This window comes from Centrocercus urophasianus, unplaced genomic scaffold, assembly GCF_019232065.1.
Source record: "Centrocercus urophasianus isolate 14NV4802_14NV808 unplaced genomic scaffold, USGS_Curo_1.0 seq_28, whole genome shotgun sequence".
In the NCBI taxonomy this organism is placed as follows: Eukaryota; Metazoa; Chordata; class Aves; order Galliformes; family Phasianidae; genus Centrocercus; species Centrocercus urophasianus.
The window spans coordinates 6,118,910-6,142,340 of record NW_024884844.1 but is presented as its reverse complement, the minus strand read 5'-3'; the positions used below and the strand labels follow the sequence as shown (position 1 = coordinate 6,142,340).

Below are 23,431 nucleotides of genomic sequence, written 5' to 3'. Positions count from 1 at the left end.
ACGCGTAAGAAAAAGAACCGGGGCATAAAACTTTACGAGCAGAGCCTTTTTGCTGACAGCACAGGTGGAGACAGGTAACGAGAAGTGCACCGGAATCTGATAAGAGCGAGCACAGCCCCAGGTTGCGCGTGGAGAGGCTCTCCGAGCGGGGACGCGGGGCACAGCCCGGATCCGAGGTCCCGGAGCGCTGAGCTGAGCTCCGCCCGCCGCTGCCGCGCTGACTCAGCCGCGGGAGGGCTTGGAGGGCGCCCCGGCCCCGCGGGCGTGGCGGAGCGGGCGGGCAGCTCACCGCCCCCGGGGCCATAAAGAGCCGCGGCCGCAGCCCGCCCCAGCGGCTTGGCGGCGAGCTGTGCCGGCAGCATGACGGCCATCGGGGCGCAGGTACGGCCGGGCGGGGGGAAGGCGGGAGGGGCCGCCAGGGTGCGGTACTCGTTGCCCCGACGGGGGGCTCTTGCTCCGGGCGGACTTCTCGGGTTTCCCCGTTGTCGGTACTGGTTCCCGTTGATGGGGCTGCTTGGGATCTTCAGCGGCACCGTGGACACCCTTGGTGGGATTCAGTGTGCAATGTTCTAGAGCAGAGCCCCAAACCCGGGGGTGCAGAGCCAGGCTTAGAGCTGCCAGCTCCCAGCCATCATCCTCTGTCCTCCTGGGGGCTCTTTGCTCACCCAGTCCTGCTAGGAGGCAGCTCAGTGTGGGACAAGCCATGCAAAGCTGGGTCCTGGCATGCAAGCACCCCTGATGATGCCAGGGAGCCTGAAGGCAGCGTCGCCTTCTTATGCCGTAGGTGCAACCTGTCACTACGTTGTGGCATGGTGTGGCCAACCTATGGCACTTTGACCACTGGCATCATTCCTATAAATTCCTGAACTTCATCCTTCTGGCCTCATTTCAGCTTAATGCAGCTCTCATAACTCTCATTTTGCTCCTTCCCTTCCTCCCCCTCAGGCACAGAGGCTGCTGGCACACAGGAGGCCCCAGAAAGCTTTCTTTGAGACCTTCATCCGGAGCCTGATCATCCTGTGCTTGGCCATCGCTGTGGTCCTCTCATCCATCTCTGTCTGTGACGGCCGCTGGCTCTTGACAAAGGGAGAGCTCTTTGGCCTGTGGCACTTCTGTGCCATCGGCAATGACAGCGCCCCACGGTGTGTCACTGATCTGCGCCTGGCCCATGTGGAAGGACTCAATGTGGGCATGATCCTCATCCGCAGCACGGTGTCCTCCGCAGTGGCCGTGGCTATCTTCGGCCTGGAGCTCCTCATGGTCTCCCAAGTCTGCGAAGATGCTAGCTCAAGAAGGAAGTGGTCCATGGGCTCGGTGCTCATCCTCGTCTCGTTTCTACTGTCAGCCACTGGGGTTCTGAGCTTCCTGATCCTCATGAAGGATCATCTCACCTTCACAGGCTTCACGCTGACGTACTGGTGTGAGTTCATTGCCGCCTTCCTCTTCTTCCTCAATGGGATCAGCGGGCTCCACATCAACAGCATAACGCACCCCCGAAACGGGGCAGGGAAGATTTAGGTGCAAAGGGTATGCTCTGCCATTGCATAATCAGCTTTGCCAATTAGACTGGAAGAAAAGGGAGCCTAATGAAGTTTGAAAAGGACACGGTGCCTTACGTTGCATGAGCAGCATGGCAGGCACGGACTAGGGCTGGCTGCCGGCGGCACGTGGCTCTCTGGAAGGGTGAACAGAGGAGGAAACCTCCACTGAGCATGCCGAGGACAGCAGGCTGTAGCCTACACCGGCGGGCACAGCCCTGGGCCTTACCCAGCCTGTGCTGCTGTGGTGCAGTACTGCTGGACTTTTCCCCACACTCTGGAGCTCACATGTGATCCAACTCCAGTGTACCTCATGGCTTTGTTATATCTCAGGGATGTGCTTGTGCCTGGCTGTGCGTACTGGCACAGCTTACTGAAAATCTTTGCTGGGTCCTGCTCCTTCTTTTCTATTCTGAAAGAGAAGGCGTGCAGACCTCAATCTGATCCCATGTTGCATGCTGCTGCATTCCTTGCATCTGTCCTATCTATAGATTGGTGGCCACCCCACAGCCCCATATATAGTTTGCTGTGATGGGACTTTGCTCATCCTGGGTTCTTTTCTAACTCCCTGGTTGGGTGGGCACTGTGGCTGGGCAGGTCACGTCCTGTCATACACCACTTTGCTGGGATGTTTCAATCATCAGACTCGATATGCAATGAGCTCATCCTCTAGGCGAGTCTTCTATCACATTTCTTCTGGGCAGAGAGAACTGTAGGTCCTCCTGGTCGGAACAAGCCCTTGATTAACCTTGGAGGAAGAGATGATTAGAGGAGCTCTGGCCTGCCGCAGCTGGTGGAAGTCCATGGAGGCTGGTTGCTCCCTGCCAGTGCCCCAGTTAATCCCTGAAACTTCTGCAGCTTTGAAGTTCCCCATGTTGTCTGATGAAGACCTCAGCAAAAGACCTCATCGGTTTTTTGCTCCAAATGCATTCAGCCCTTCCCAAGTACACTGCTGTTGATTCTGAGATAAATGTGCTCAGAGTATTTGAGGGGCTCTGATTGAATGACTTCTGTATCTGCTGCTAGAACAGCTTGTATTTCATTTTAGGACAAGTGATTCTATGTGTTTTCATCTCTGTAGTTTGATAGCTGTTGAGCAAGATTCTTACTTTCCATGCAATTGAACCCAATTTTATACCTGAGACAAAAACATTACAGCAGGAAGGCCATGGGAGGCACAAATGAGCAGCTTTGAGTTGGAACTGTTTGTAAGCAGTCTCAAGCCTTAGGACTTCTTCTGGGTTCTTGCCCCAGAGTTGGCAAGATCGAGTCCCAGGTGGCTGCACCCCGTGGTTATGGGGTGGCTGAATGGCTGAAGTCACTGTGCACCAGTTCTGGGGTGCCTGTGCTGGGCAGGATAATCCCCCCCTGTCCAGAATCCTGGGTGTGTCCTCACTGAATGCCTTCCTGGTGGCATTTGCTATTAGAACTGAACTGTCTGTGGGACGCTGCCTGCAGCCCTGGTCCTGGGGAAGGGTGAAGTGTGCCCCAGCTGGTGCCTTCTGCCTCATAGGGGGAGAAATGTCAATTGGCCTTTATGTTCTTGCAAGACTTTTTGCAATTGAGAGTGATTTGAAGATGTCCTCTGCTCCCTGCAGAAGAGCTCTTTTGTTGGGGGTAGGAATCCTCAAGGGAAAATACCAAAACTTTTTTTTCTGACTGTTTTTGTATAATACTGCTTGACTTAGCAGTGCAGGGTGAATGTGCATTTTGGTGGCAAAACGCTACGAAACAGGGCTGATTGTCTCACAGCTGTCCTTACACACAGGAACCTGCAGAGCAGTTGGTGACTGTTCATTTTCTGAAGCCTGTGGAAGTGCTGAGCAATAATCCTGAATTTTGTTTAATAAATGTCTTTGAAATAATGGAATTGTCATTCCCTCTTTATAGCTAGAGGTTGGAATGCAGGTTTAAGGGCTGGGAGGGGTGAGCAGGGCTAATGTAGCATCCAGGTACAGTTCTGTGTGTTTACTCAGGAAACATATCAGCCTGATGCTTTCCCAGAAGGAGATGTGGCTGCACAGCCATTGAACACCCCTTTCCATTCCCCTCCGTCTCAAACACCAACCCACGCAGCCTGCTTGCTTGTATTATGAAACGAGGAGAGGTTGGCTGTGTTTTGTGGGAGACAGAGATAACCTCACAGGCCTGAATGACTTCCTGCTGCATGTGGTATGTTTACCAGCTAAAGAGCTCCTTCCTGTGTCCTCTGTTTCCCTTTTCCCACACCGCACCCTGTGTCTAGAGCATCCTCCTTCTTTCTCCAGCTGTGCTCATTTGGCCCAGAGAAGTGGTAACTGAGTACAGATGTATTCACACAGGTTTTATTTAAGGTTTGCAGTGCTAATAGGTTTAGCTAAATGCAAGGAATATAAGTTTCCAGCATCATCACTGCATTGCTTTGTATAATCTCAAGCAAGTTAATTATCACCTGGTGCTGTCCTGATGGGAGAGGCCATTGATTTATCTTGTAAGGTTTAGTATCTCTTAAAAGCAAAGCAATGAACACTGCCTCCTTTTAATGAGCTGTTCTGACTTTCTGTGTTTCCAATTTTAATTGGAAACTTGTGCACAAAAAGTTGCTAGCAGATAAGAATGAAGAAATGATGGTCTAAGCCATACCAGCTAGGAATGTATCCTGGACTGCTAGTGCCACTTTTATTTTCAGCCCACATCAGCTCTGTGGGCTGTGCGTTGAGGGATGCCTGGTTTGTGGGCTGAGCATTGTTTGGCTTTGTGTTCTCTGGAGAACCCTTGCCTGAATTTCCCTTCCCAGTGCTGAGTAGGTAGAGGCCCTTCTAACCTGTCTCCTTCATGTGGTTTCACTTGTTTTCCAGCCAGGGCTCCAACCCCTGTGAACTGGCACAACCCCTCTTCTGAAACAGTTCACTGCAGCTCCCTCAGTGCTCAGCGAAACATTGTGCAACTCACTGCAAAGCAGTACTGCTTTTTGGCTTCTGACAGTTCTGTTGGGAACTTCCTTGTTGCTGTGTTGGGAGGAAAAAAAAGAATCATCAATCGCTTCCTCTTAAATTCAGCCTTACATTTCACTGTGCTGCTGTTAGGGCTGAAGGAGCTGCTGCCTGTGGTGCTGCACAGCCTCTTGAGTGACTTGGAGTGAATAGCCAGAAGTTGTTACAGGCTTTGCACCAGCATCCTAGGAGGATGTTAAACTGCTTGCCTGAAAGAGGGCACGCTGATAACAAATGCCTTCTGTGCACTGAATACTGAGGAGCAAGTATTGAGAAGGGGAAAATCAGTGAATGCAGAATATGGAGTTCATGCTCAGCCTTTGTGTTGGTAATTTCAGGGCATTGAAGCTGGAGTCTTTGTGCTCTGAACCCAAATGGTGGTTTTTATCTCTTGGTTTTTGCATTGCTCACTGAAATTTACTTCCCTGTTACTGTTCATTTATGTGCAGTCATCTCAGAGATCCCATAGATCAGTGTCTCTTCTTTCCTGTTCATAGAATTATGGAATGTGGAAGAGACCTCTAAAATCACCCAGTCCAACTGCTGACCCATTGTAGCAGAAATGCTAAGTCACAGCTTGAAGCAGTGATTGAGCACCTGGTGGGATTGCAGGGCCAACCCAGGGGAGCTCAGGTGCAAGCAGTGCACTGAGTGACCAGAAGGGGTGGAGCCAGGATCCTTCTTATCCCTTCATTTAAGGGTTGGCAGCAAAGGTGAGGGTATTTTGCTGTAGATCCCTGCCTACTAAAGGTCTTCTAGAGGTAAGCTAATTTTTCTTCGTTTGTTTTTGCTGCTGCTGCATTTGGGTTTGTCCCCACTGGCTGCAGCCTAAGACTGCCAACCTACTGTTATTGCTGTGCTTTCTATCACATTATAGCATTTCACACACTCCCACTATGCTCACTGACCACATTCCTCAGTGCCACATCTTCATGGTTCTTGAACACCTGCTGGGTCAGTCACTCCACCACCTCCCTGGGCAGCCTGTGCCAGTGCATCACCATTCTTTCTGAGAAGAAAGTTTTCCTAATAACCGACTTTGAGATTCTCTGGTACAACTTAAGACCATTACCACTCATCTATTAGTGCGGCTCATCACAGAGATCCCCAGTAGGGGAGAATACTTTTACGTTGTCCATGCAGAAGGTTGGTGAGGTGCCACCACCTACTATGCAGTGCCAGGGATGGGGCCACCCGCTTCTGGCTCCTGCCATTATGGATCTGCTCTTCCCAAAGCTCTGAGGACTGCCAACACCAGCTGATATCAGTGAGGTTTTATGGAGATGCAGTTCTCCATCTCCATCCAACCTTGTGCCATCACTGCTGGGCCAGGCTCTAGGATAGCAAATAATTGCATCAGAACTGCAAAATTACACCTGATTAGATCTCTGGATATGTATTTCTTCACTCCAGAAGACGGCACTTATGTTTAAAACAAGCAGCTGCTCTGGCTTGAGTTGCAAATATTCAATTCTCAGACAGGGAATGTAGAGGTTGTTTCACTCTGCTTGGTCATATTGCAGCTTTTCTGGGCTAGTCAGAAAATAAGGCTAATGGTTGTCCCTTTTTGGACACATCTGTCTTAGAAAATGACCTGGGACTGAGTAAAAGCCTCAGAACTAGAAGGGTTTACTTGACTTCAGAAAGTCAGTGAGAAGCAGGAGCTTTTACCTTTAAGTGGGGTCTCACTTCTCACTCACAGGACTGATCTAGTTTCTGCTGTTCCTTCCACTCATTTTGTCTGAGTTTTAAAGGACAAAGTTGACACAAATCCTTGCTGTTTTCAAGCTTAAAATTAATTCCTGGAAACCAGTTCACCCCTTTATATTTGATTCTTTTTTTTTTTTTCCCTTCTGCTTTTGAGGACACCCGGCTCTCCCATTGATGCAGGTGACCTGTTTTGGCAAAGCAGTTGGGGAATGCCTCTTGTCAGCACTTGGCAGAGCTGTGTCTGTTTTGATGATGTCTTATGTGTGACCACCAGCAGGGAGAAAGTGACAGATGGAATTTCGCTCATTCATCTTTGCCCTCAAGGAATGCCTGGTAAGGACTGCCTCAAAGGGGTAAAGATACAGAAACAAATAGCAGACCTGACTGCATTGGTAGCTGAATTCTTTTATCTTTTTGAGGTTCAAACAAGGGCAATTTTCATGGCCATTCTTGGTCTTTGCTAAAATAGCTCCTTCTATCTTAAAAAAAAAAAAAAATTAAAAAAAAAAAAAAAATCACAATTGTATAAAAAAACCACTGGTTTTTCTGGACCACTGTTATTTTTGAGATCTCCATTGTTAGACAAAGGAAGAAAACTCCATCACTGGAATGTACCCACGCAATGCACATGCAGTCACAGCTGAAGCAAAAGCCTGACTGTGGTTTGTATTCACTGTGTCTGTCACTGTCCACCACAACTGAAGGACTTGGGACTCTGGTAAATTCTAGGTGTAAATTGGCTTGCATATCAAACCCATGGGCTTTGTCAAAGAATGGTTTGTAACTACCATCTTGCAAAGCTGAATATCTTTCTAGCTTCAACAGCGGAAGAAGGGCAAAACATCTGAAACCCACCAGCCTGGCCTAGGATTGGAAGGGAGCCACACAGAAAACAAGGAGCTACATTTAAGGTACAAATAGTAACTTAAAAATATCAGTATGGACAGAAACATAAATGACTATGGTCAGAAACCCAAATAAGAGAATAACGTTTTGGCCCATTTTGCCTTGCAAAGTAACTCTGGTGCTACACAGGATATAGACAAACAGATGTGCTTCAAGAAGTGCTGTTCTACAGCCAAGTCGCACTGTGGGATATATACACAAGGCTCCCAGCACAGTCCATGAGGTTTAACCACATGTATCTGAGCATGGAGGTGTCCCTTAAGAATGCAGTGTTAAAGCATGCTTGATCTTTGGGGAGTTGCCTTCCTGTCCTTTGGTGGACTCACTTTGGTCACCTGCATCTCTTGAGTTAGGCCGCTTCCTCCGTTACTCGCTGAGGTGCTGAGCTGCTGACGCAGGTGTTTGTTTAAGTGCCACTGTCTCCATTTTCTCTGAACTTCCAGCTGAACCTAGGTAGAAAGACCACAAAATGCTTGGTTTGGCTGGTTTACCTTGGAGCCCTGCACCAAGAAGAGCAGTGTAACAGAAAAGGGAGAGACTGTCACCTTTGGCAAGGTCTGGATTTGTTTATGTAAGCCGCATTTAAGGGACGAGGGCAGGGCCTGTGTCTTGTCACTTCTGGAGATAATGCTGCTGTAGATACGTGATTTTCTGTCAACCTGTTTTTCTGTTTAATTATTGGTGAAGCTGTTTACCGAGACTAGCTGGCCTTAGTTAAGTGTCTGGTTTGGATTTGTCAAGGATTCTTGTATAATTTACAAAACAGGACGTTTTGACACTAAGGGTAAAAAATAAGTGCAGATTATCTTTTCTGAGCCACTTTTTCTGAAACCCTGTTAAAGCACCATTCAAAGCATTTCAAGCCTCGTTCCTTTCAAAGAGACTTTTCCTTCCGACCTTCTAGACACTAACAGTTTGGTTTTTCAATTCCCCTCCACTAACCTCTGGATCTCCCAGATCTGGATGACATTTTCCCCTGCCTCTACCAGCACCAGGAGCTGGGAATTATGCATCAACAAAGGCAACAGTCATCTTCCGAAGGCTTTGCTTTGTGAGAGTCCTAATAAATCTAGACCTGATACAGCTTTTTCTGAATTCCTTCCCCAAGGTTCAAGCAGAGAAAACACATGGTATGACAGATGATGACATCATACATGAGGACTGGGCTCTGATTTTCAGTGTGACAGTGTGTGGGGTAGTACTGCCATCTTGTACTGCCAGATGGTAATAATGCCATCTGGTTTAGGAAAGGGCTGCAGTAGTTAAGCAGTGAAGTTTGCATCTGGCATATGATGACCTAGGTTTGCCTGGGAGGCATTTTGGGGGTGATGTTAAGTATCTGGGAAGAAAATCCTCAAATAAAATGTGTAACTCATGGGGGAACATATCCTACTAATTCATGAGATATACTTGAGCAACAGAAAAGAATGTTATTTATACAAAACTCACCTCACCGTTAAGAAAACAATAAAGTACAGCCACGACAAAACCCTGAAAGATAAAAAGAACTGTGGTCACAGAATTAGAACTGCAGTTTCCGCTTTTAAATTTGGAGGAGATATCTGAAAGGAAATCAGGCAGCTTGTTGTTGCCACTAGGACTCTGTTCTGTGCAGAGCTTCACGTTATTCCTCTTACTGCCTTAAAAAGAGTAGCATGTCAAATATTACCTGGAATGATCCAAGAGCCAACTCAAAAAACAGCTGGATTTCCATTGTGCCACTACTTGCGTCTTCGGGGAAGAAAGCAAAGATGATGTAGTGAACCCCAAAGAGTGGGATGAGGAGAAGTGTTGACTTGGCAAGTCTCCTGAGAGTAGAAACAAAGGGGAAAGCTGGTGTAGAAGGGGCAGAAGGAGCCAAGGAGGGCTGACATGGTATAAAGTCGCAGTGTGCAGCACTAACTTGTACTGGTTGAAATCGCTGCTCCGTCCTTCAGGTGAGCTGAGCTTCCTCATCAAGATCCTTAAAATGTCGACAAAGAGAATGAAATTAACCTGGAGGAAAAAAAAAAAAAAATAGAAGAAGAAAATGAAAGATATTACTAAAAAATCAAGCCAACAGTAATGTCCCATGACTACAAACGCAGCTGCCAGGCCTCAGCAGAGCCACTGGGTTGTAGTTGAGCAGGGAGAATGGAGGGGCTGGGGCTGACATGTAGAATTAGTAGCTGTCACTGTGTCCATCCCTGTCTCACGTCTCCCAGCCTTCCCGGCCTCTAGGGGCTTCCCTAGTGTTTGCTAGCTGTGTCCACGAAGGAAAGGCAGGGAAATACAGTGGGGGTGTTGAGATAAATGGGGTTCAGGCCTGAGGATTCTGTGGTGTTGTTTGTTGGTGTTTTTGTTTTTTTTTTTAAACTCAGAAGATCAGATCTCAGCCGTATCAGCTTTTTACTGATGACAATCTGCTGGGAATAGGAGGATTCCCCCTGGAAGGAATTGCCAGTGAGTAGCGCAGTAACACTCATTAGTCAGGGAGCACAAAGGAGCTTATCAGTGTTGATTTTCTGCCCTTTGAACTGCTAAGGACCGTGTGCCAAGAGGAATAAAGAGATTAGATCTGAATTCTCAAGGTCTGGCTGTTTGTTTGCCTATGTGGCTTATGGGCTTGAGAAAAGCCTCTGCTAGGTGAGCAGGCAGGAGCATGCAGATGGCTCCGCCTGAGGCAGATTAGGGCTTCGAGGAGATGGAGGTGAACTCTCAGAGATGAACGAGGACTGGGGTTTCACCTTGCAGTCATTAGGAAAAATGAATGCCAGGGCTTCGTTGACCCTGAATCCCTGTGTGCTCCGCAGCTTTTGTGAGGGTGAAAGGACTGCTTAGTGGTAAATGAGCCCAGGGTTGAACCCACCACCTCTGACTTGGGTTTCTGTGAATGTGCAAGAGTTGCAGTTTATGTTTTGAAAACATAATGGCGCCTGCTGGCAACATGGAAACCTCCACAAACCTCTGGATTCTGGCTTGGAGTGCCAGAAGGCTGCTAGACTAGCAGCTCTCACCTTCCTCTACTGCAGCTTTACATTAATCATTGCAGACCCCCAGGGCACCACACTTGGATGAACAACTATCTCCAAGCAGCAGTTCCAGGGCCTCGGTACCCGAAGCTACAAAGGTGAGCACAAGCAATTGCTCACACTATAGACGTAAAGTATTATTTGTGCCAAAGTGTTCTTTACATCAGCTCTGCCTTTCACCCAGCAGGTTCACACTGGTTTTCAATGCCTATATCTCATTTCAGTGAGTAATGCCTTAACAGTTTAATTGCTGTCTACTGACCTACAGTGTGTGAAACCTGTGAGCTGCTTTCATTGCTGAAAACAAAAGTTAATGATCGTGTGTCAGGCAAGTTGTTTTTGGCTTTGCTAAAAGGGGCAGTGACCAGGAGACAGAAAAGCTATTGTACTGGAATGTATAGCATCTCGGTTTCTCCTCCAAAGCCTTCCTTGAAACAGTCCAAAACAAGCTTCCACAAGCCAGCCAAGTTCATATGAAATCAACAGGATGTGGAAACCTGATCTTCAGGCTCTTGCTTCTTGGGAGGACGCTCTAGCGTTCCCTTGCAACTTGGCTTCAGGGCATTGGTCATTGACTAATACCTGCTGTGCAGAAGTTGCTTAAGCAGTAATTCATGTGTCACACCAGTTCAGGCACATGTCTAAGACTGGTTCATTAACACACTTCTGAAGTATGTTGAGTAGATGATGTCTAACTTGACAATATTTGAAAATACAGTTTGAATGTGCTTGTTCCAGAAAAGACTTACAAAAATAGACAGAACTACAGGGCCTCTAATGATCCACCAGGTATTGGCATTTGTGTTAATGTCCCAACACCTGCAAAAATAGAAGAGAAGGTGCATTCGGTTATCAAAACACTGGTCTGTTTTCAAAGGGATTTGGTCTGTATTGCACTTCGGGTAGGTCCCTACTTCCTCTTCTACAATATGAATTTCCTGTTCCCACCTATCTGGTACAGCATTTTTGGGAAAGCAGAAAACTGTCCACCTGCACTGGACAAGAAGTATATCCTGCTCTTAAAGCAGGATGTTTTTCCTGCTTCAAAACTTTCCAAAACTTTGCAAGGGAGAAAAGAACAAAGCTTCACTGATCAAGTGCAGGTGTTTCAAACTTTACAAGATGAATACATACTTGAAAGTCATCTCCCACCCCTAGAAATGCTCAAATGAAATTTGAGTCTCTCAGCTTGCTTAGCTGGACTTTTCCTCTTCCCCTGTGCTTTGATCCAGTTGTGCACCACAATTAAGTGGCAATTGATTTGCTTGGCTGCCAGTGGTGTGGAATGAGCAAGAAATCCCCACAGCAATCTGCACAACTTGGCCCTTTCCAAGCAGCTTACCCAATATTTTCACTGAGCTGTCTTGCGGTTGCCCAAGCAGCAACAAAGATAGTTGGGGCACCTGCAATTGAAAAAGCCAGTCACTGCTCCACAAATCCACCCCAAAGGCAGAAAAGACTGACAATTATTCTTACTAAAAGGAGAACCATTACCCCATCCAAGGGTGATGAACCACCAAAGGAACTTCTTTTCTGAGAAGAAGGAAATGACCAGGAGAGAGTGGAGGTACAGTCCCTCCACAAGGAGCCAGCTGTAGTTAGACATGATGCAGTACTGAAAGAAGACCATGGTAAGCTTACAGCCAGCCTGAGGAAACAGAGGGTAATTAACTTTTTCTGTCATTTGTATCTGTTTTCAAGAAAGTTTAAAGCATTGAACATGTTTTCCAAGGCCCTGATCCCAAATATCTTCAAGATATTTTGTTGCCAATTAAAAGAAGAGGAAAAAAAGTTTCCAAATTTATGTGATTCTTTTCCAGAACCTGAGGCTGCAAACTTGCATCTTATTAACAGCTCTCAAACTGTAGTACAAGTCAGCAATATTTAATGTGTTCTCCTATTTTCCCTCTGAGCACCATTTACCAGGATCTATGATTCATGTAAGAATCTCCACCCTGGTTTATCTCATGTTTACAGGCCGTGGCAGCCATATTTATGTGCCTCTGTGTCCATGTACTGAACACTGGGTGCCTTCTGTGGACACCAGTCACTGCTGGCCAGCAGATGAATGCAGACATCTACTTCTGAGCAACTTGGATGCCCTCTGCTCCAATACTTGGTGGGATCATAGATACCTACAAATGGGCATCTGTAGCCATGAGAAAGCACGCCTGAGTTTCTGTGTGTTTGCTCCAGCTTGGGCTCCTTTATCATCCTCATACCTCTCTCAGTATGATAAATAGAAAGCTAGGACAGAGATTTCCTTCCCTGCATGCTAACTACAGATGAGATCCTGCTGGGAGGCTGAAGCATGGAGCAAGCTGGAAGGCAGAGGGTTACCGTGTATGCCTCACAGTAGTTTGTGTCTTCAGAGGAAAACAAAACATTATCTTTGATGAAATTTGATGAGGCTCGCAAAATGAACGATGTGAAGAGATGCATGTGGATGTAGTTCCTCGTACAGCGAAGTCTCCTGTAACAAAGACAGAACTCCTATGAAGTAACATTCCTGTGAAATAATATTCCTAGACAACGCATGTCAGTTTTTTAATGCTGAGCTGAGAAATTAAAACACAACTTTTTTTTGTCTCTGGAAAGAAGATTTGTGCATTTCCAAAGAAGGACACCCTAAAGAAGGCCTTAAAAAGCTAAAGTCACATCTGCTCCACTCAGGTACTAAAAAAAGGCAAACACTGCTAGAAGAACTAGGATTTCATGCCAATACGCTTGGTCTAGCGTACTGGTCACTGAATAAGGACTAAAGTGCAAATTCCAGGTTATAAAGATGCATTAAGATAAGCTGTCTGTCAGGTCACTGCTGTAAACATGCAATGCTTTCCCAGAATTCAACACAGCGGTGTTTAGAGCAAAGTTTTAGTCTCCAGTGAGGAGAAGAGCAGCAGGAGGAAAGAGAGCCTGCCCAGGGACACTGACACATGGCAAAATCTTATCATGGAAGTGGTGCAAACCTCAGCCTGCAAACTATGTTCAGCTACATTTTGGAGAAGGCAGGAGAACATAATATGAAGAAAATCTCTCACATTTTTTGGGGAAACAGAACTCAGCTCATTCCTATCACCGATTTATGTGAAGCTTTTCAGAAATATTTACAATGTTTAACTTGCTGTGAAAGACACCAGAAGTGTCTGTGTTTGCTGAGATGACCAGAGGTCCTGATCAAACCCAACCAGTGATGCTTCTCCTCACCTTAAAGAGGCCAGGACCACCAAGGCAATTGTCAGCGTCACCAGGGAGGTGCAGTACCCAACGGTGTACATGGTCTTCAGAGTCATGAAATAGGAGCGCTGCAGGGGAACAGATATTCTCATCTTCACCTTTGATCATCTGTTAGAAATCAGCCCGTAGCAAGAGAAGGCTGCCCTGGTTTCTTAACAAGTAGATTTTCTTGTAAAATCAGCTGCTGAAGTTTTAATCTCAGTGAGCCTTTGAAGAAACATTGGTGCTGAAGAAAACCTATACACAACCCTGCCTGGGGTAAATCACATTATTCAGTCTCTATTTATCAGATTGAGCACATCCCTCCCCCAGGGCTCTAAAGAAGCAATGCTAGATCACAGGCACTCAGACTCACTCTCGCCTCGTTTGTTGTGTCATTGACATTGTAGCCACAAGCAATATCTGGTCTTGGATATGGATGGGACCAACCTTCGCTGGTGCAGTTTCGATACACAAAACCTGTGTGTTAACAACAAAAAAAGGCAAAACCAGGTGTAACCATTTTAAATTGTACCTTTGTTAGTCAGTCACAAATGAGTAGGGTTGCTCCAAGAGCAATGGAACACTTTCTCCCCAGGCAGTGATCTCTGCATAGCTGGAGGTGAAATGCAGCTGAGCTGATTATGTTGATACTTGCCCAGTGTGTTTGTGTGGGTCATAATATTGTTTGCCAACTCAGGGATGACTGTGATGGATGTGTTTTTATTAATTGCAACATAAATAATACTGTTCAGTACATCTGGTGTTTCTTGGCCAGCGTTCCAAGATCAGCAAACATACGATTTGTTCAATCACGGATTCATATTCCATACAAATTACTCAGATGTTCCCAACTCAGGTTTGCACCATGTTTTGTCACAGTCTGAAAAGAATGCAAAATGTTAGACCAGCACAGTTTTTATTGATAGGATTTAAATGGAAAGCAAAAAGCTTGCCCTCACTGTCAGATCCAGGCATCATCTTGCACTTAATGGAAATCAGAGGCTAGGCTAACTCAGTTAAGTTAGACTTCGGAAAGGAAAACACTTAGGTTCATTGAGTCCTTCGTGTCTTCTCAGTCCATGGAGAAAAAGAGGCTTTCGCAGAATTCATCTCATTTTCAGACAGATGTCTGTAGAGGGCAGTTTTCTCACCTATTTGGGCATCCAACTCCCCAAGTCAAGTGTGACTTGAGCCACCAAGATGCACATGGTTAAGCAGGACAGGTGTGAATGTGCTCACATTCATGTCCTGCGCTAATCGTGGAAGCAGGCAGTCCTGCCCTAAACATCTCGTGATCTCACTGGCAGAGAATGGCCCTACCATGCAGGTATAGGCTATAGGCTGAAGAGAAGCTTTCACAAAGACATAACACCACTGCCTGCTGTCCTAATCACATGCATCTGTCCAGTAGGAGACACCCTTTACAGTGTCCTGTTTCACCGCTGTTTGGAATGAAAACCTGAAATCGGCAGCCCTTCTTAGTGGAAATCTTGACAGAAGACACTTTGAAAGTCTATTTTTGTGTACACAACTAGCCACAGGGACTCTGAGGCATCCAGTTTCTGCAAAACATCCCTGCAGTGTTCAGAGAACAGAGGGAGATATGCACACAGTGTTGTCTGACAGTGGTTTATGTTTTTTGGAGCCCTGCTGGGGCTGTCAGGACAGTCAGGGGCTCCTGCTGCCTAACTAATCCTGGTGACCTGAGAACGTGCCCTCACTTGCTTTGCACCCACCTCTGTACAACTGCAAAGCACTGCAAACATGCTGAGATCTCCATGTGGGAAGAGCTCAGGGTGTGTCAGTACTGACACAATTAGTACAGTACTGACACTACTACTCGCTTTTATGAACATCTTGTTCCAGCTTAAGATCACTGGAAAGGCCAGGATTGTTTTCAAACAGGTTTTTTGTATTCTGCTGCAGTATACAGCAACAACAAAAGCAAGAGAAAGAGCTCTCCCAAACATCTCTCCCCACTGTTCTGTCTTCATGGGGCCACAAAGATGAGCAAGACACAGGAGAACTTATATGAGAATGCTGGGACTGCTCAGCTTGGAGAACTTCTGTTTTGAATGCTGTCACTTTGATTAATGCTTATCAGAAGTAGCTCAGCTCTCAGCTTCTCAGTCAGGAGAGCAACTAAAGTTTAAAGCTGTTAGCCTATCTGTCTCCAAGATAATGCAATGCTCATTTAACATGTAGCTATGACCTTTGGATGTCCAAATTCCTGTTTTCCTCCCAAGCCGATTCTGGCTGCTTGGGCAGAGGCAGGGAGCGGATCCCTCTAGTGGCTGCACCAGCACGGATTGCACTGTACACATTTAAGGCTCACTATTGCTGTGCTGGAGATTTGTGAGCACGTGCCCGAGAGAAGACTGTGACTTTGTATAGTGTTTCCTCTGTCCCTATGCAAGATGACAGGATTCAGTGGGTAGCTGCTGTCTGTATGTACAGAAAGCAGCGTGGTATTTCTTTCGATGCAAACAGTTTGTGCCTGATTTTATTTAGAGTGCTAAATGCTTATCCTCCTAGTTATCTAATCCTTATTAGACAATCTGATATGTTGTCTCCTGTTTCTCCTTCCACAAAATCAATGCCTGCTTTTCTGTAAGCACTGGACCTCATTAATTCACATTCTATAACTAAAGCCGACCTCTCCTGATTTGAATCATTAACTCACAGAGAGAAATGGAAGCACATTTCTCAGACATTGTTCAAAAGCAGAAATGAGCAGAAAGCAGGTAGAAACTACTACTTACTGGCTTGCGATTACTGTACTGTACTGTACTGAGAATAAATTTCACTTGGTTTCTAACTGAAAAATACATTAAAAAAAAAAAAAATAGTTGCTTGAGCCCATCTCTTTTTGAGCAAGGAGTTTGGTGAGCCATGGGGATCATGAAACCTGAGTTCTGTGCACTTTTGCCACTTCTTTGTATGGAGACTGTCACAGCTAACAGGTGAACCCCAGAGCAGATTTCCTCTTGAGGGAGGCACAAAAGAGGACCTTTCCCCCTACCTGGCTGGTTGTTTCTGCCAAAGCTTGCATAAACTTAATGCTGTGCGAACTTTCGCTCTCGTCAAGCTTGGTTGAGACCAGCCAGAGTTATTTGGAAGAAAAGACAGACTGACTGAAGAAAGCTCCCTTCCCTTAAGAAATTAAGTGAAAAAGCTGCTTTACATGACAGCATTTATTTCCTCCACTTTTCTTTGACTGACTAAGAAAAACAAACTCTTGCAACATCTTACTACTTTCTCACCTTTAGCTTAGTGATGGAAATGGAGCTGCTAGGTGGCCATCCGGCTTTAAAAGGACAGAATTTCCTTCAAGTTCAGATCTGAGGGTGACATCTCTCTCAACACCACATTGAACAAAAAACACTCAGTGTACTTTTAGTGTTACCTTGTTTCCCAGTCAGCATCTGGAAGAATTTGGGGCAGTGAGCACTGACAGTGTATCCCACAGCAGACGAAGGCCAGCAGCTCATGTTATCCCACATCCCAGCACATCTGCCTGGGGGCAACAACAACACGCCATGGAACTTCTCCCAGCAATGAGACACCATACAATATTACACACCAATGAAACATCATGCAGCATCTCCCAGAAATGAAGCACCATACCACCTCCCTCAGCAAAGCACAGTGCAGCATCACCCAAGGGCTAAAGAAGCTATGGTAACAGGGATGCTCTGCTGAGTGAGACAGAGCGAGTCCTTCTGGGTAGTGCTGAGAACTGGATGGGACAGAGCAGGTCCTTCTGGTTTCAGACCAACCCCAGCATCCCATTCTGGTCTCTGAGAGCCAGACACAGAGCAAACTGGGCTGTGTTGAGCCTTACATCAGGACCTCCTCTGCTCCCTGTCCTCCCAGTTTGGGAACTATTGAATGGTGCTGGAAAGATAAAGGAAAGCAGAGGTGAAATATTTAGATCACATTTCAACTTTTCTAAAGCTCCCACTTTGAATCAGCCTGATGTTTTCTTTGCATAATCCTTGTGTAAACACAAAGAAGCACAACCTGACAAACAGTTTAAACAGCTTCAGAATTATACTGGGCAAAGCTGCTCTCTTTCCCTGTGTGGTACACTGAGGACAGCCACAGGGTCCCCAGAGCTTTATTCTTCTTCTTTAGATTAAAGTCCTGCAGGATTATCTCCACGCAGAACTCAGACATGCAGATAATTAAAGGATGAAGAAATCTGCAGACTAAAAGCATTATTTCCTGTAATAAAACCATTATTTTATAATTCACCAAGGTAACAGACCCTCATTGAATAAAGACCAGCAGAAGGAAATTCCTGTGCTCTCTCTTCAGAAACCATTACGTGAGGACAGCTGTGTACCCTGTCCTTGTTTATTTTGGGGGAGTTTCTCTGCCAGGAGAAGGTGTGTTTGCAGAGTTACGGTGACATACACGGGCTGAGTCACTCTGCCCATTTTCAGTTCAATGCTTTCTGCTACATGGGTAGCCCTGAACTCACACCACAGTGCCCTGTTTCGTCCCCTTTGCACAACAGTTTAAAGAGCTATTTTGATGGCCATTGGAAACGCATTCTCATAGATATAACACAGTCCTGTTCATTTAGCTTCTTTCTGTGTGGATCTAGGGAGGGGGTATTGAAATACCGAAGAGGATGCTCAAGATTTGGATACAACTGAAAACTAGATTAAGTCTCTTTTATATGCAATGAGACAGATCTGCATTTTGGAATATCTGCCAAACTCCTCTGAGTACTCCACTATCATCACGCCCCAAGGCAGAGCTCACACCCATCAGTCTGCATGGATCACAGGGATGGATAACACAGAGAAAAATGCAAGCTAAAAAATATGCTATGATCTTCCCTTTGAGTCCTGCCTGTGGGCCAGGCAACAGCGAAACTATCATGTGTCTTAACACCCTCAGCTAGAGAGGAAGGCTTTGAAACTAAGCAAAAGCCTCATGTCTTGCTCCAAACCCTTCACAGAGCACGACTCATGGAGCACCGTCACTTCTCGTGCTGATGAGGATCTTGCCACCTCATGGTTTACAGAAGTCATTCAGGATCAGTTCAGTCTGCAAGATTATGGATGACACAAACCCACCCCCAGCGGTGATGGCTAATCAGATACAACATCTGTTGCCTCCATCCTGATCCTGAGTGCTACCTGGGGCTGCCGACCCAGCTGCTGCCAGAGCTAACTCTCCAATCACAGGCAAGTTAAATAACTGCTTGTGTGCCTCCTATTGGAGGAACATGGGGGTATTGAGCTACCCACCCGACTCAAGAACAGCTTTCACCTTGCACATTCACCCACCTTCACCTGAGCTTAGGAGATCATTTTCAGTCGTCCTGTTCCTTGCCTCCAGGGACAAAATCTCAGCACAGTTTTCTTCCTCCTTTTTCAAGACACTCAGGAGGTCGCAGACAGGAGGGACAGCCCTGATCTGAAAACATAAAAGCAGCAGAATTACTTTTCCTCTTAAAACTTACTTAGCACGGCTTGTCTTCCTTATGCTCCTACTCTCCATCTGATGCAGTCAATTGGTTGTGGGCAATATTTCCTTGAAATGCTGTCAATTTTCTTAATTAAGTCTGCTCTTTTCTGATAGCAGTAGGCAAGTACAGACTCAGTTCCTGCTTTCTCCCATTTGTTGACGTTGTTATTGAGAGAAATGAGCCTGTTACTCTGCTAAACAAAGTGCCTGAGCAAGGTGATCCTCGTAAGGACTGCAGAAACATTCAGGGCACTGCTGGACCTTCCTGGAGTACTTAATCAGCCACTTCTGGCAGTGTTAAACCACAGACCTTCACAGTTCATTTTCCTAGGTGACATTCACTTGCACAACCAGCCCAAATATGTCCACTGGCTGCAGGCCACCCAAGCCTGTTCCCCTGCCACCGATCATGGAACTGTAGGAGCGAAGCCAACAGCAGCACTTCACTGAGATTTCTTGCAAGAGAACTGATTGTAAATCATCCTGAGCTCATTCTTTCACAGACCTCCTTCCCCATCCTCCTTTCTCACAAGGAAGGGTTAAAACATAAGTCTTAACTCAGTCCTGATGTAGTCACTGAATGTGCAGTTTATGTTACATGCAGCTGAGCCAAAATTAATGTACAAAACAGCTATCTGCCATTAAAATGGCATGTATTGAAAATAGTTGTAAGGTGATTTTTAGGACAAGATCCCAGTCCTTTCACCTTGCAGTATGCTCAATGATAACAAATCCTCCCACACAACATGATAGCCTGATTCCCATTTGTAACAGACCTGCTTGGTCCCCAGTGAGCAGGAAAATCTACTTGCACCACTTTTGGCTGTTTCCATCATTTTAAACAATGAAAATATTGGCTACACCCAGGTTCCCATTATGACAAATTGCATAGCTCCTTGTGAGCTATGAAATAAATAAAACTAAAATAAATCTTTTTTTTTGCATAATGAAATGAATTTTCTTGAATTGTTTGTGCAAAGAATTCAGGTTAAATAAACTGTTCTCTGGTACCAGGATTTAAAAGCATTAAATCCCTTCGATCCTGGAAAAAAACGAGAGACGTCCAAATGGAGTAACACATCCAAGGAAATGTAACTGCATTTAGCTGTTTCTGTTGTTGGCTGAAGGCTGAATTTGATCATTTCTAAGCACTGACAGATGATTTAAACATTATTTATCACTCTCTGTTGCTGAACATTTGTTTACCAATAGTAAAGCAATTAATGTTTTCATCACACACTAGAACAAATGCAACTGTTCAGACCTGAAGCTGACTTCTGTTGCATTATTTCCAGAAGCTACCTTGGAAATGTGTTAAAAACCATAGTGTTGAAGTGTTGAACATTTAAAAAGATCAACAGAACTGGCTTGGTCTCCATGAGGGTGGCTCGTTGCAGTATAAGCACATGTAAAACAAATGTTAGTCATCGTGTTAGCTACACTTCTTATTTCATCAAAGAAAATTTAAGATGCCAAAAGAAATCTAATCACATAAAATCCATTCCAAGCAGAAATAGTTGTTCTAACTCAATGTTCAAAGTGCATTTCTTAACCTGTGAAGGAGTGGATCTAAATGCTATTCAATACAAAGATTATTTGCATCCACTGAATTTCCACACAGTTTAATTTGAAAATAAGTGGTCCAAGCTTCACAAGTGGCTTAAGGGAAAACAAAGGATGCCAGGCTGTATGCCATAAACAAAATTTGTATTCTGAAGGACTGGAAAGAGAGCGAGCTGAAGGAGGTGCTCTCAGCAGCACCCTGAATAAAGACATCCATTTACAGAGCCTTTTGGTGGTACCTAAAAATAAGAAACCCAAATGGCAAGAAAACCAGCACAGTTGATGTTTTAGTACAAAACACAATGAAAGCAATGCAATCTGCATTTCCAGTGCAATTAAAACATGTAGGCAGGTTTTATCAGAGAGCGAGGCAGCTCCCTGCTGGGACAAAGAGCTATTTTGCCAATGCAGCAGTGATTCTTTATACAGACTGGGGGTTTGTCTCCTAACTTCTCACAACTGGGTGGACAGATTTTGGACTCAATTTTCTGTGCTTTTCAGAATTGGAAAGCACCTGAACAGCACTCAGAGATGACACTCCACGTTCAGCTGTGTTTCTGATGGTGTTGGGTGACTGGAGCACAGCAGCAATCTGCACATTAATTCCCAGAAAATGGGAAAAGCCAAAAGGAAAATCCAACGTGTGTGGGACAAATATCATTTGATATTCCTTCAGCCCCAATAAGGGGAGGCATTAGCAATGGTGGGCATTTCCCCTGAGGAGATTCCCTCCTGAGTTTACCAAAGCAGTAACACTTTCCCCTTTATACAGCTGGGGAAACAGAGGCAGCCAGCATCTGGCTGTCTGAATGCTGTCAATTAGTGTGGGAAGCAGCAGAAGCAAGAATAAAAATAAATAAATACCAGCTTACACACAGACCTTTAAAGGAAAGACACGGCGACTTCATGGGATAGAGGTGCATTTATTCATTCAACATTATTCCATGCAATCAGGAATAAATAGCTCCAAGCACCTACCAGAACAGCTGAAATCCCGAAGATGATCACCGAGATGGTCCACATGTTCAGCCAAAGCCCGCTTCCCGCATCCCTCATGCACCAGAGATCACCGGGCTGTCTCTGCTCTCCTGCCTGCCTCTCAGCTCCCCTCACTTTGTCCCTTTCCCTCCTCGCTTTTTCCTTTCCCAGCTTTGACCATCCTGAGCCAATGCTTCAGCTGCAGAACCCCAGCCAGCATCAGCAGTGACAGGACCCCCCCATCCACCCTCCGAGCTCTCCTCCTCCTCTGCAGCAGCCTCCTGTCCCAAGAATAACAGCACCTCTGTGGAGCATGTTCCTGCTATCGTCTGCCTGCCTTCCTGGCTTTTACTCACTGCTATTGATGGGTGTCGGTGGGGAACGATCATTCCTCATGCTCCCATGATAAGGGACCAAGCAGGGCTCCAGTGTAAGATGTCAACCCCACGATGGCGAGGGTAATTTATCAAGGGGAAATAGTCATTAGTGTAGAACGCAGCCAGGGGAGGACCCAGCCCTGGAATAAGTGCCCTGCTGGGAAACGGGGTTTGAGGAATGCGATCCAGGCTGGCTGTGCTGCTCTGGCTGCCAGCAGCTCTGCACATGCCTCCCACAGCCAGCATGCAGCACTCAGCAGTGGTGATTGAAGGGTGGCAGAAGTTGCTGTGGGGAAACTGGGGGGCTGGAGGTGAGCTAGGGCTTGGGGTTAGGCATGAGGGAAAGGGCAGGAGGACCTGGTTCTTCCACACCTTCTTCTTGAAGAGGACTCTAAATGCTCCACTCCACCCTCTTATATATCATCCAGAGAATCAGCCTATCTGCATTTGGTCCTGATGCTATGGAATGCAAGGTGCCACTGCGTCTGTATCCTTGTGGTACTTTGTGGTGGGATGTAGACTTCAGCTTCCCTATACGTGTACCTGAGCAGTCCCCTTCCCTCTCAACTGGCCACACTTTATTTTCACAGGTTTTGTTTCTTTAGCAAAACTATTGCAAAATTCTGCTTACCTTGGCTGTGAGCTGAGCCTTGGCTTGACATGTCTCCTTCTAGCACAGTAATGAGCATGGCCTCAAGAAGAGCCAAACTTTGTTCTGTGCAGCAGTGCTCAGCCTCAGTCAGCTGCAAACCTCAGCTATGGGGAAATGTCTCAAAACAACTTTTGTTACCTTTTCTGATTTGCCATCTCCCATCACCTAGGCACAAGTTAAATGTGATGAAGTGCTCCCAGGTTGCAGGGAGTGCTCTGGATCTTCCTGCCAATACACTGACTGTGACTATGACATACTTTGCTTGTTACTGTGCACTGAAAATCCAGTCACTGTGTTGAGCAAGCCACCCCCCTAAGCAGCATAATGGAGGAATAAGGGTTTCCTAAAGAGCATGGTGCCCTTCCCATGTCTGCTCTGACCACAGTAATTTCAGCTCATGCCTACATGTGCTCCCTAAGGCAGCCAAATTGCAATGCTCTCTGTTTCTCCTACATGCTACCCTCATCTCCCTTAGTGTCCCCAGGTTAGGAACTGGGCAAGAACCACCACGCTATAGCTGTCCTGCCCAACAGCTGCCCAGTGGGCAACACAACAGAAAGTTACCACATGCTCAGCATTTCCTTTGCAAAGGGCCACTATTTCTGCATTCCTTCCCACTGTCCACACAAAACTTGTAGGAACTTTTGCATAAGAAGTCTGCTTGCTCACAAAATTTGGTTAAAACTGGTCGAAGGGTTAAACAAGTTTTTAAAAGGGGGTCTGAGAGGCAGCCAAGCAATGTGGTTGCAGCAGTCTGCAGAAACCACATAGGCAGTGCTGTGTCACTTCAGTGGGAGCAAAGTCATTCTGCCTCTTCCCTTGGCTCAGAGAGTATTTTATTATTCTGTTCACATTGTCACAGCCTGTCCTGAAAGCCATTGCTCATACATTTGTGGCTGGGAGCTTTTTTTTTCACCCACTTCTGGGTGGGGGATATTTGCTGACACAGGCACTGGTTGCCCAGGGTTTTTGGGGAGCTGATGTTGGATTTAGACACTGGTGGGTGAATGAACACCCTCGC

The 23,431-nt window shown here is 46.0% G+C and overlaps 2 protein-coding genes across 2 annotated transcripts; one reads left to right on the top strand and one right to left on the bottom strand.

The window, feature by feature from the left end:
• Positions 1–327: 327 nt before the first annotated feature.
• Positions 328–3,403, top strand: TMEM37 (transmembrane protein 37). The gene is made up of 2 exons (XM_042827434.1): positions 328–381; positions 946–3,403. The coding sequence occupies exons 1-2, from the start codon at positions 361–363 to the stop codon at positions 1,516–1,518; spliced, it is 594 nt and encodes a 197-aa protein (XP_042683368.1). The 5' UTR covers positions 328–360; the 3' UTR covers positions 1,519–3,403.
• A 3,374-nt stretch (positions 3,404–6,777) lies between these two features.
• Positions 6,778–21,601, bottom strand: SCTR (secretin receptor). Its single transcript, XM_042827218.1, is given in 14 exon segments — positions 6,778–7,575; positions 8,576–8,617; positions 8,796–8,934; positions 9,030–9,121; positions 10,887–10,956; positions 11,480–11,540; positions 11,632–11,752; positions 12,478–12,610; positions 13,345–13,442; positions 13,730–13,833; positions 16,763–16,873; positions 18,666–18,789; positions 21,382–21,574; positions 21,576–21,601. Coding segments are annotated over 14 exon segments (1,491 nt in total). The 3' UTR covers positions 6,778–7,398.
• Positions 21,602–23,431: the final 1,830 nt, after the last annotated feature.

Bases quoted from the DNA above. Each gene is read 5' to 3' on its own strand.
- TMEM37 (XM_042827434.1), top strand. From the start codon at position 361: ATGACGGCCATCGGGGCGCAG. The intron at 382-945 runs GTACGGCCGGGC...CCTCCCCCTCAG, and splicing joins TGACGGCCATCGGGGCGCAG to GCACAGAGGCTGCTGGCACA.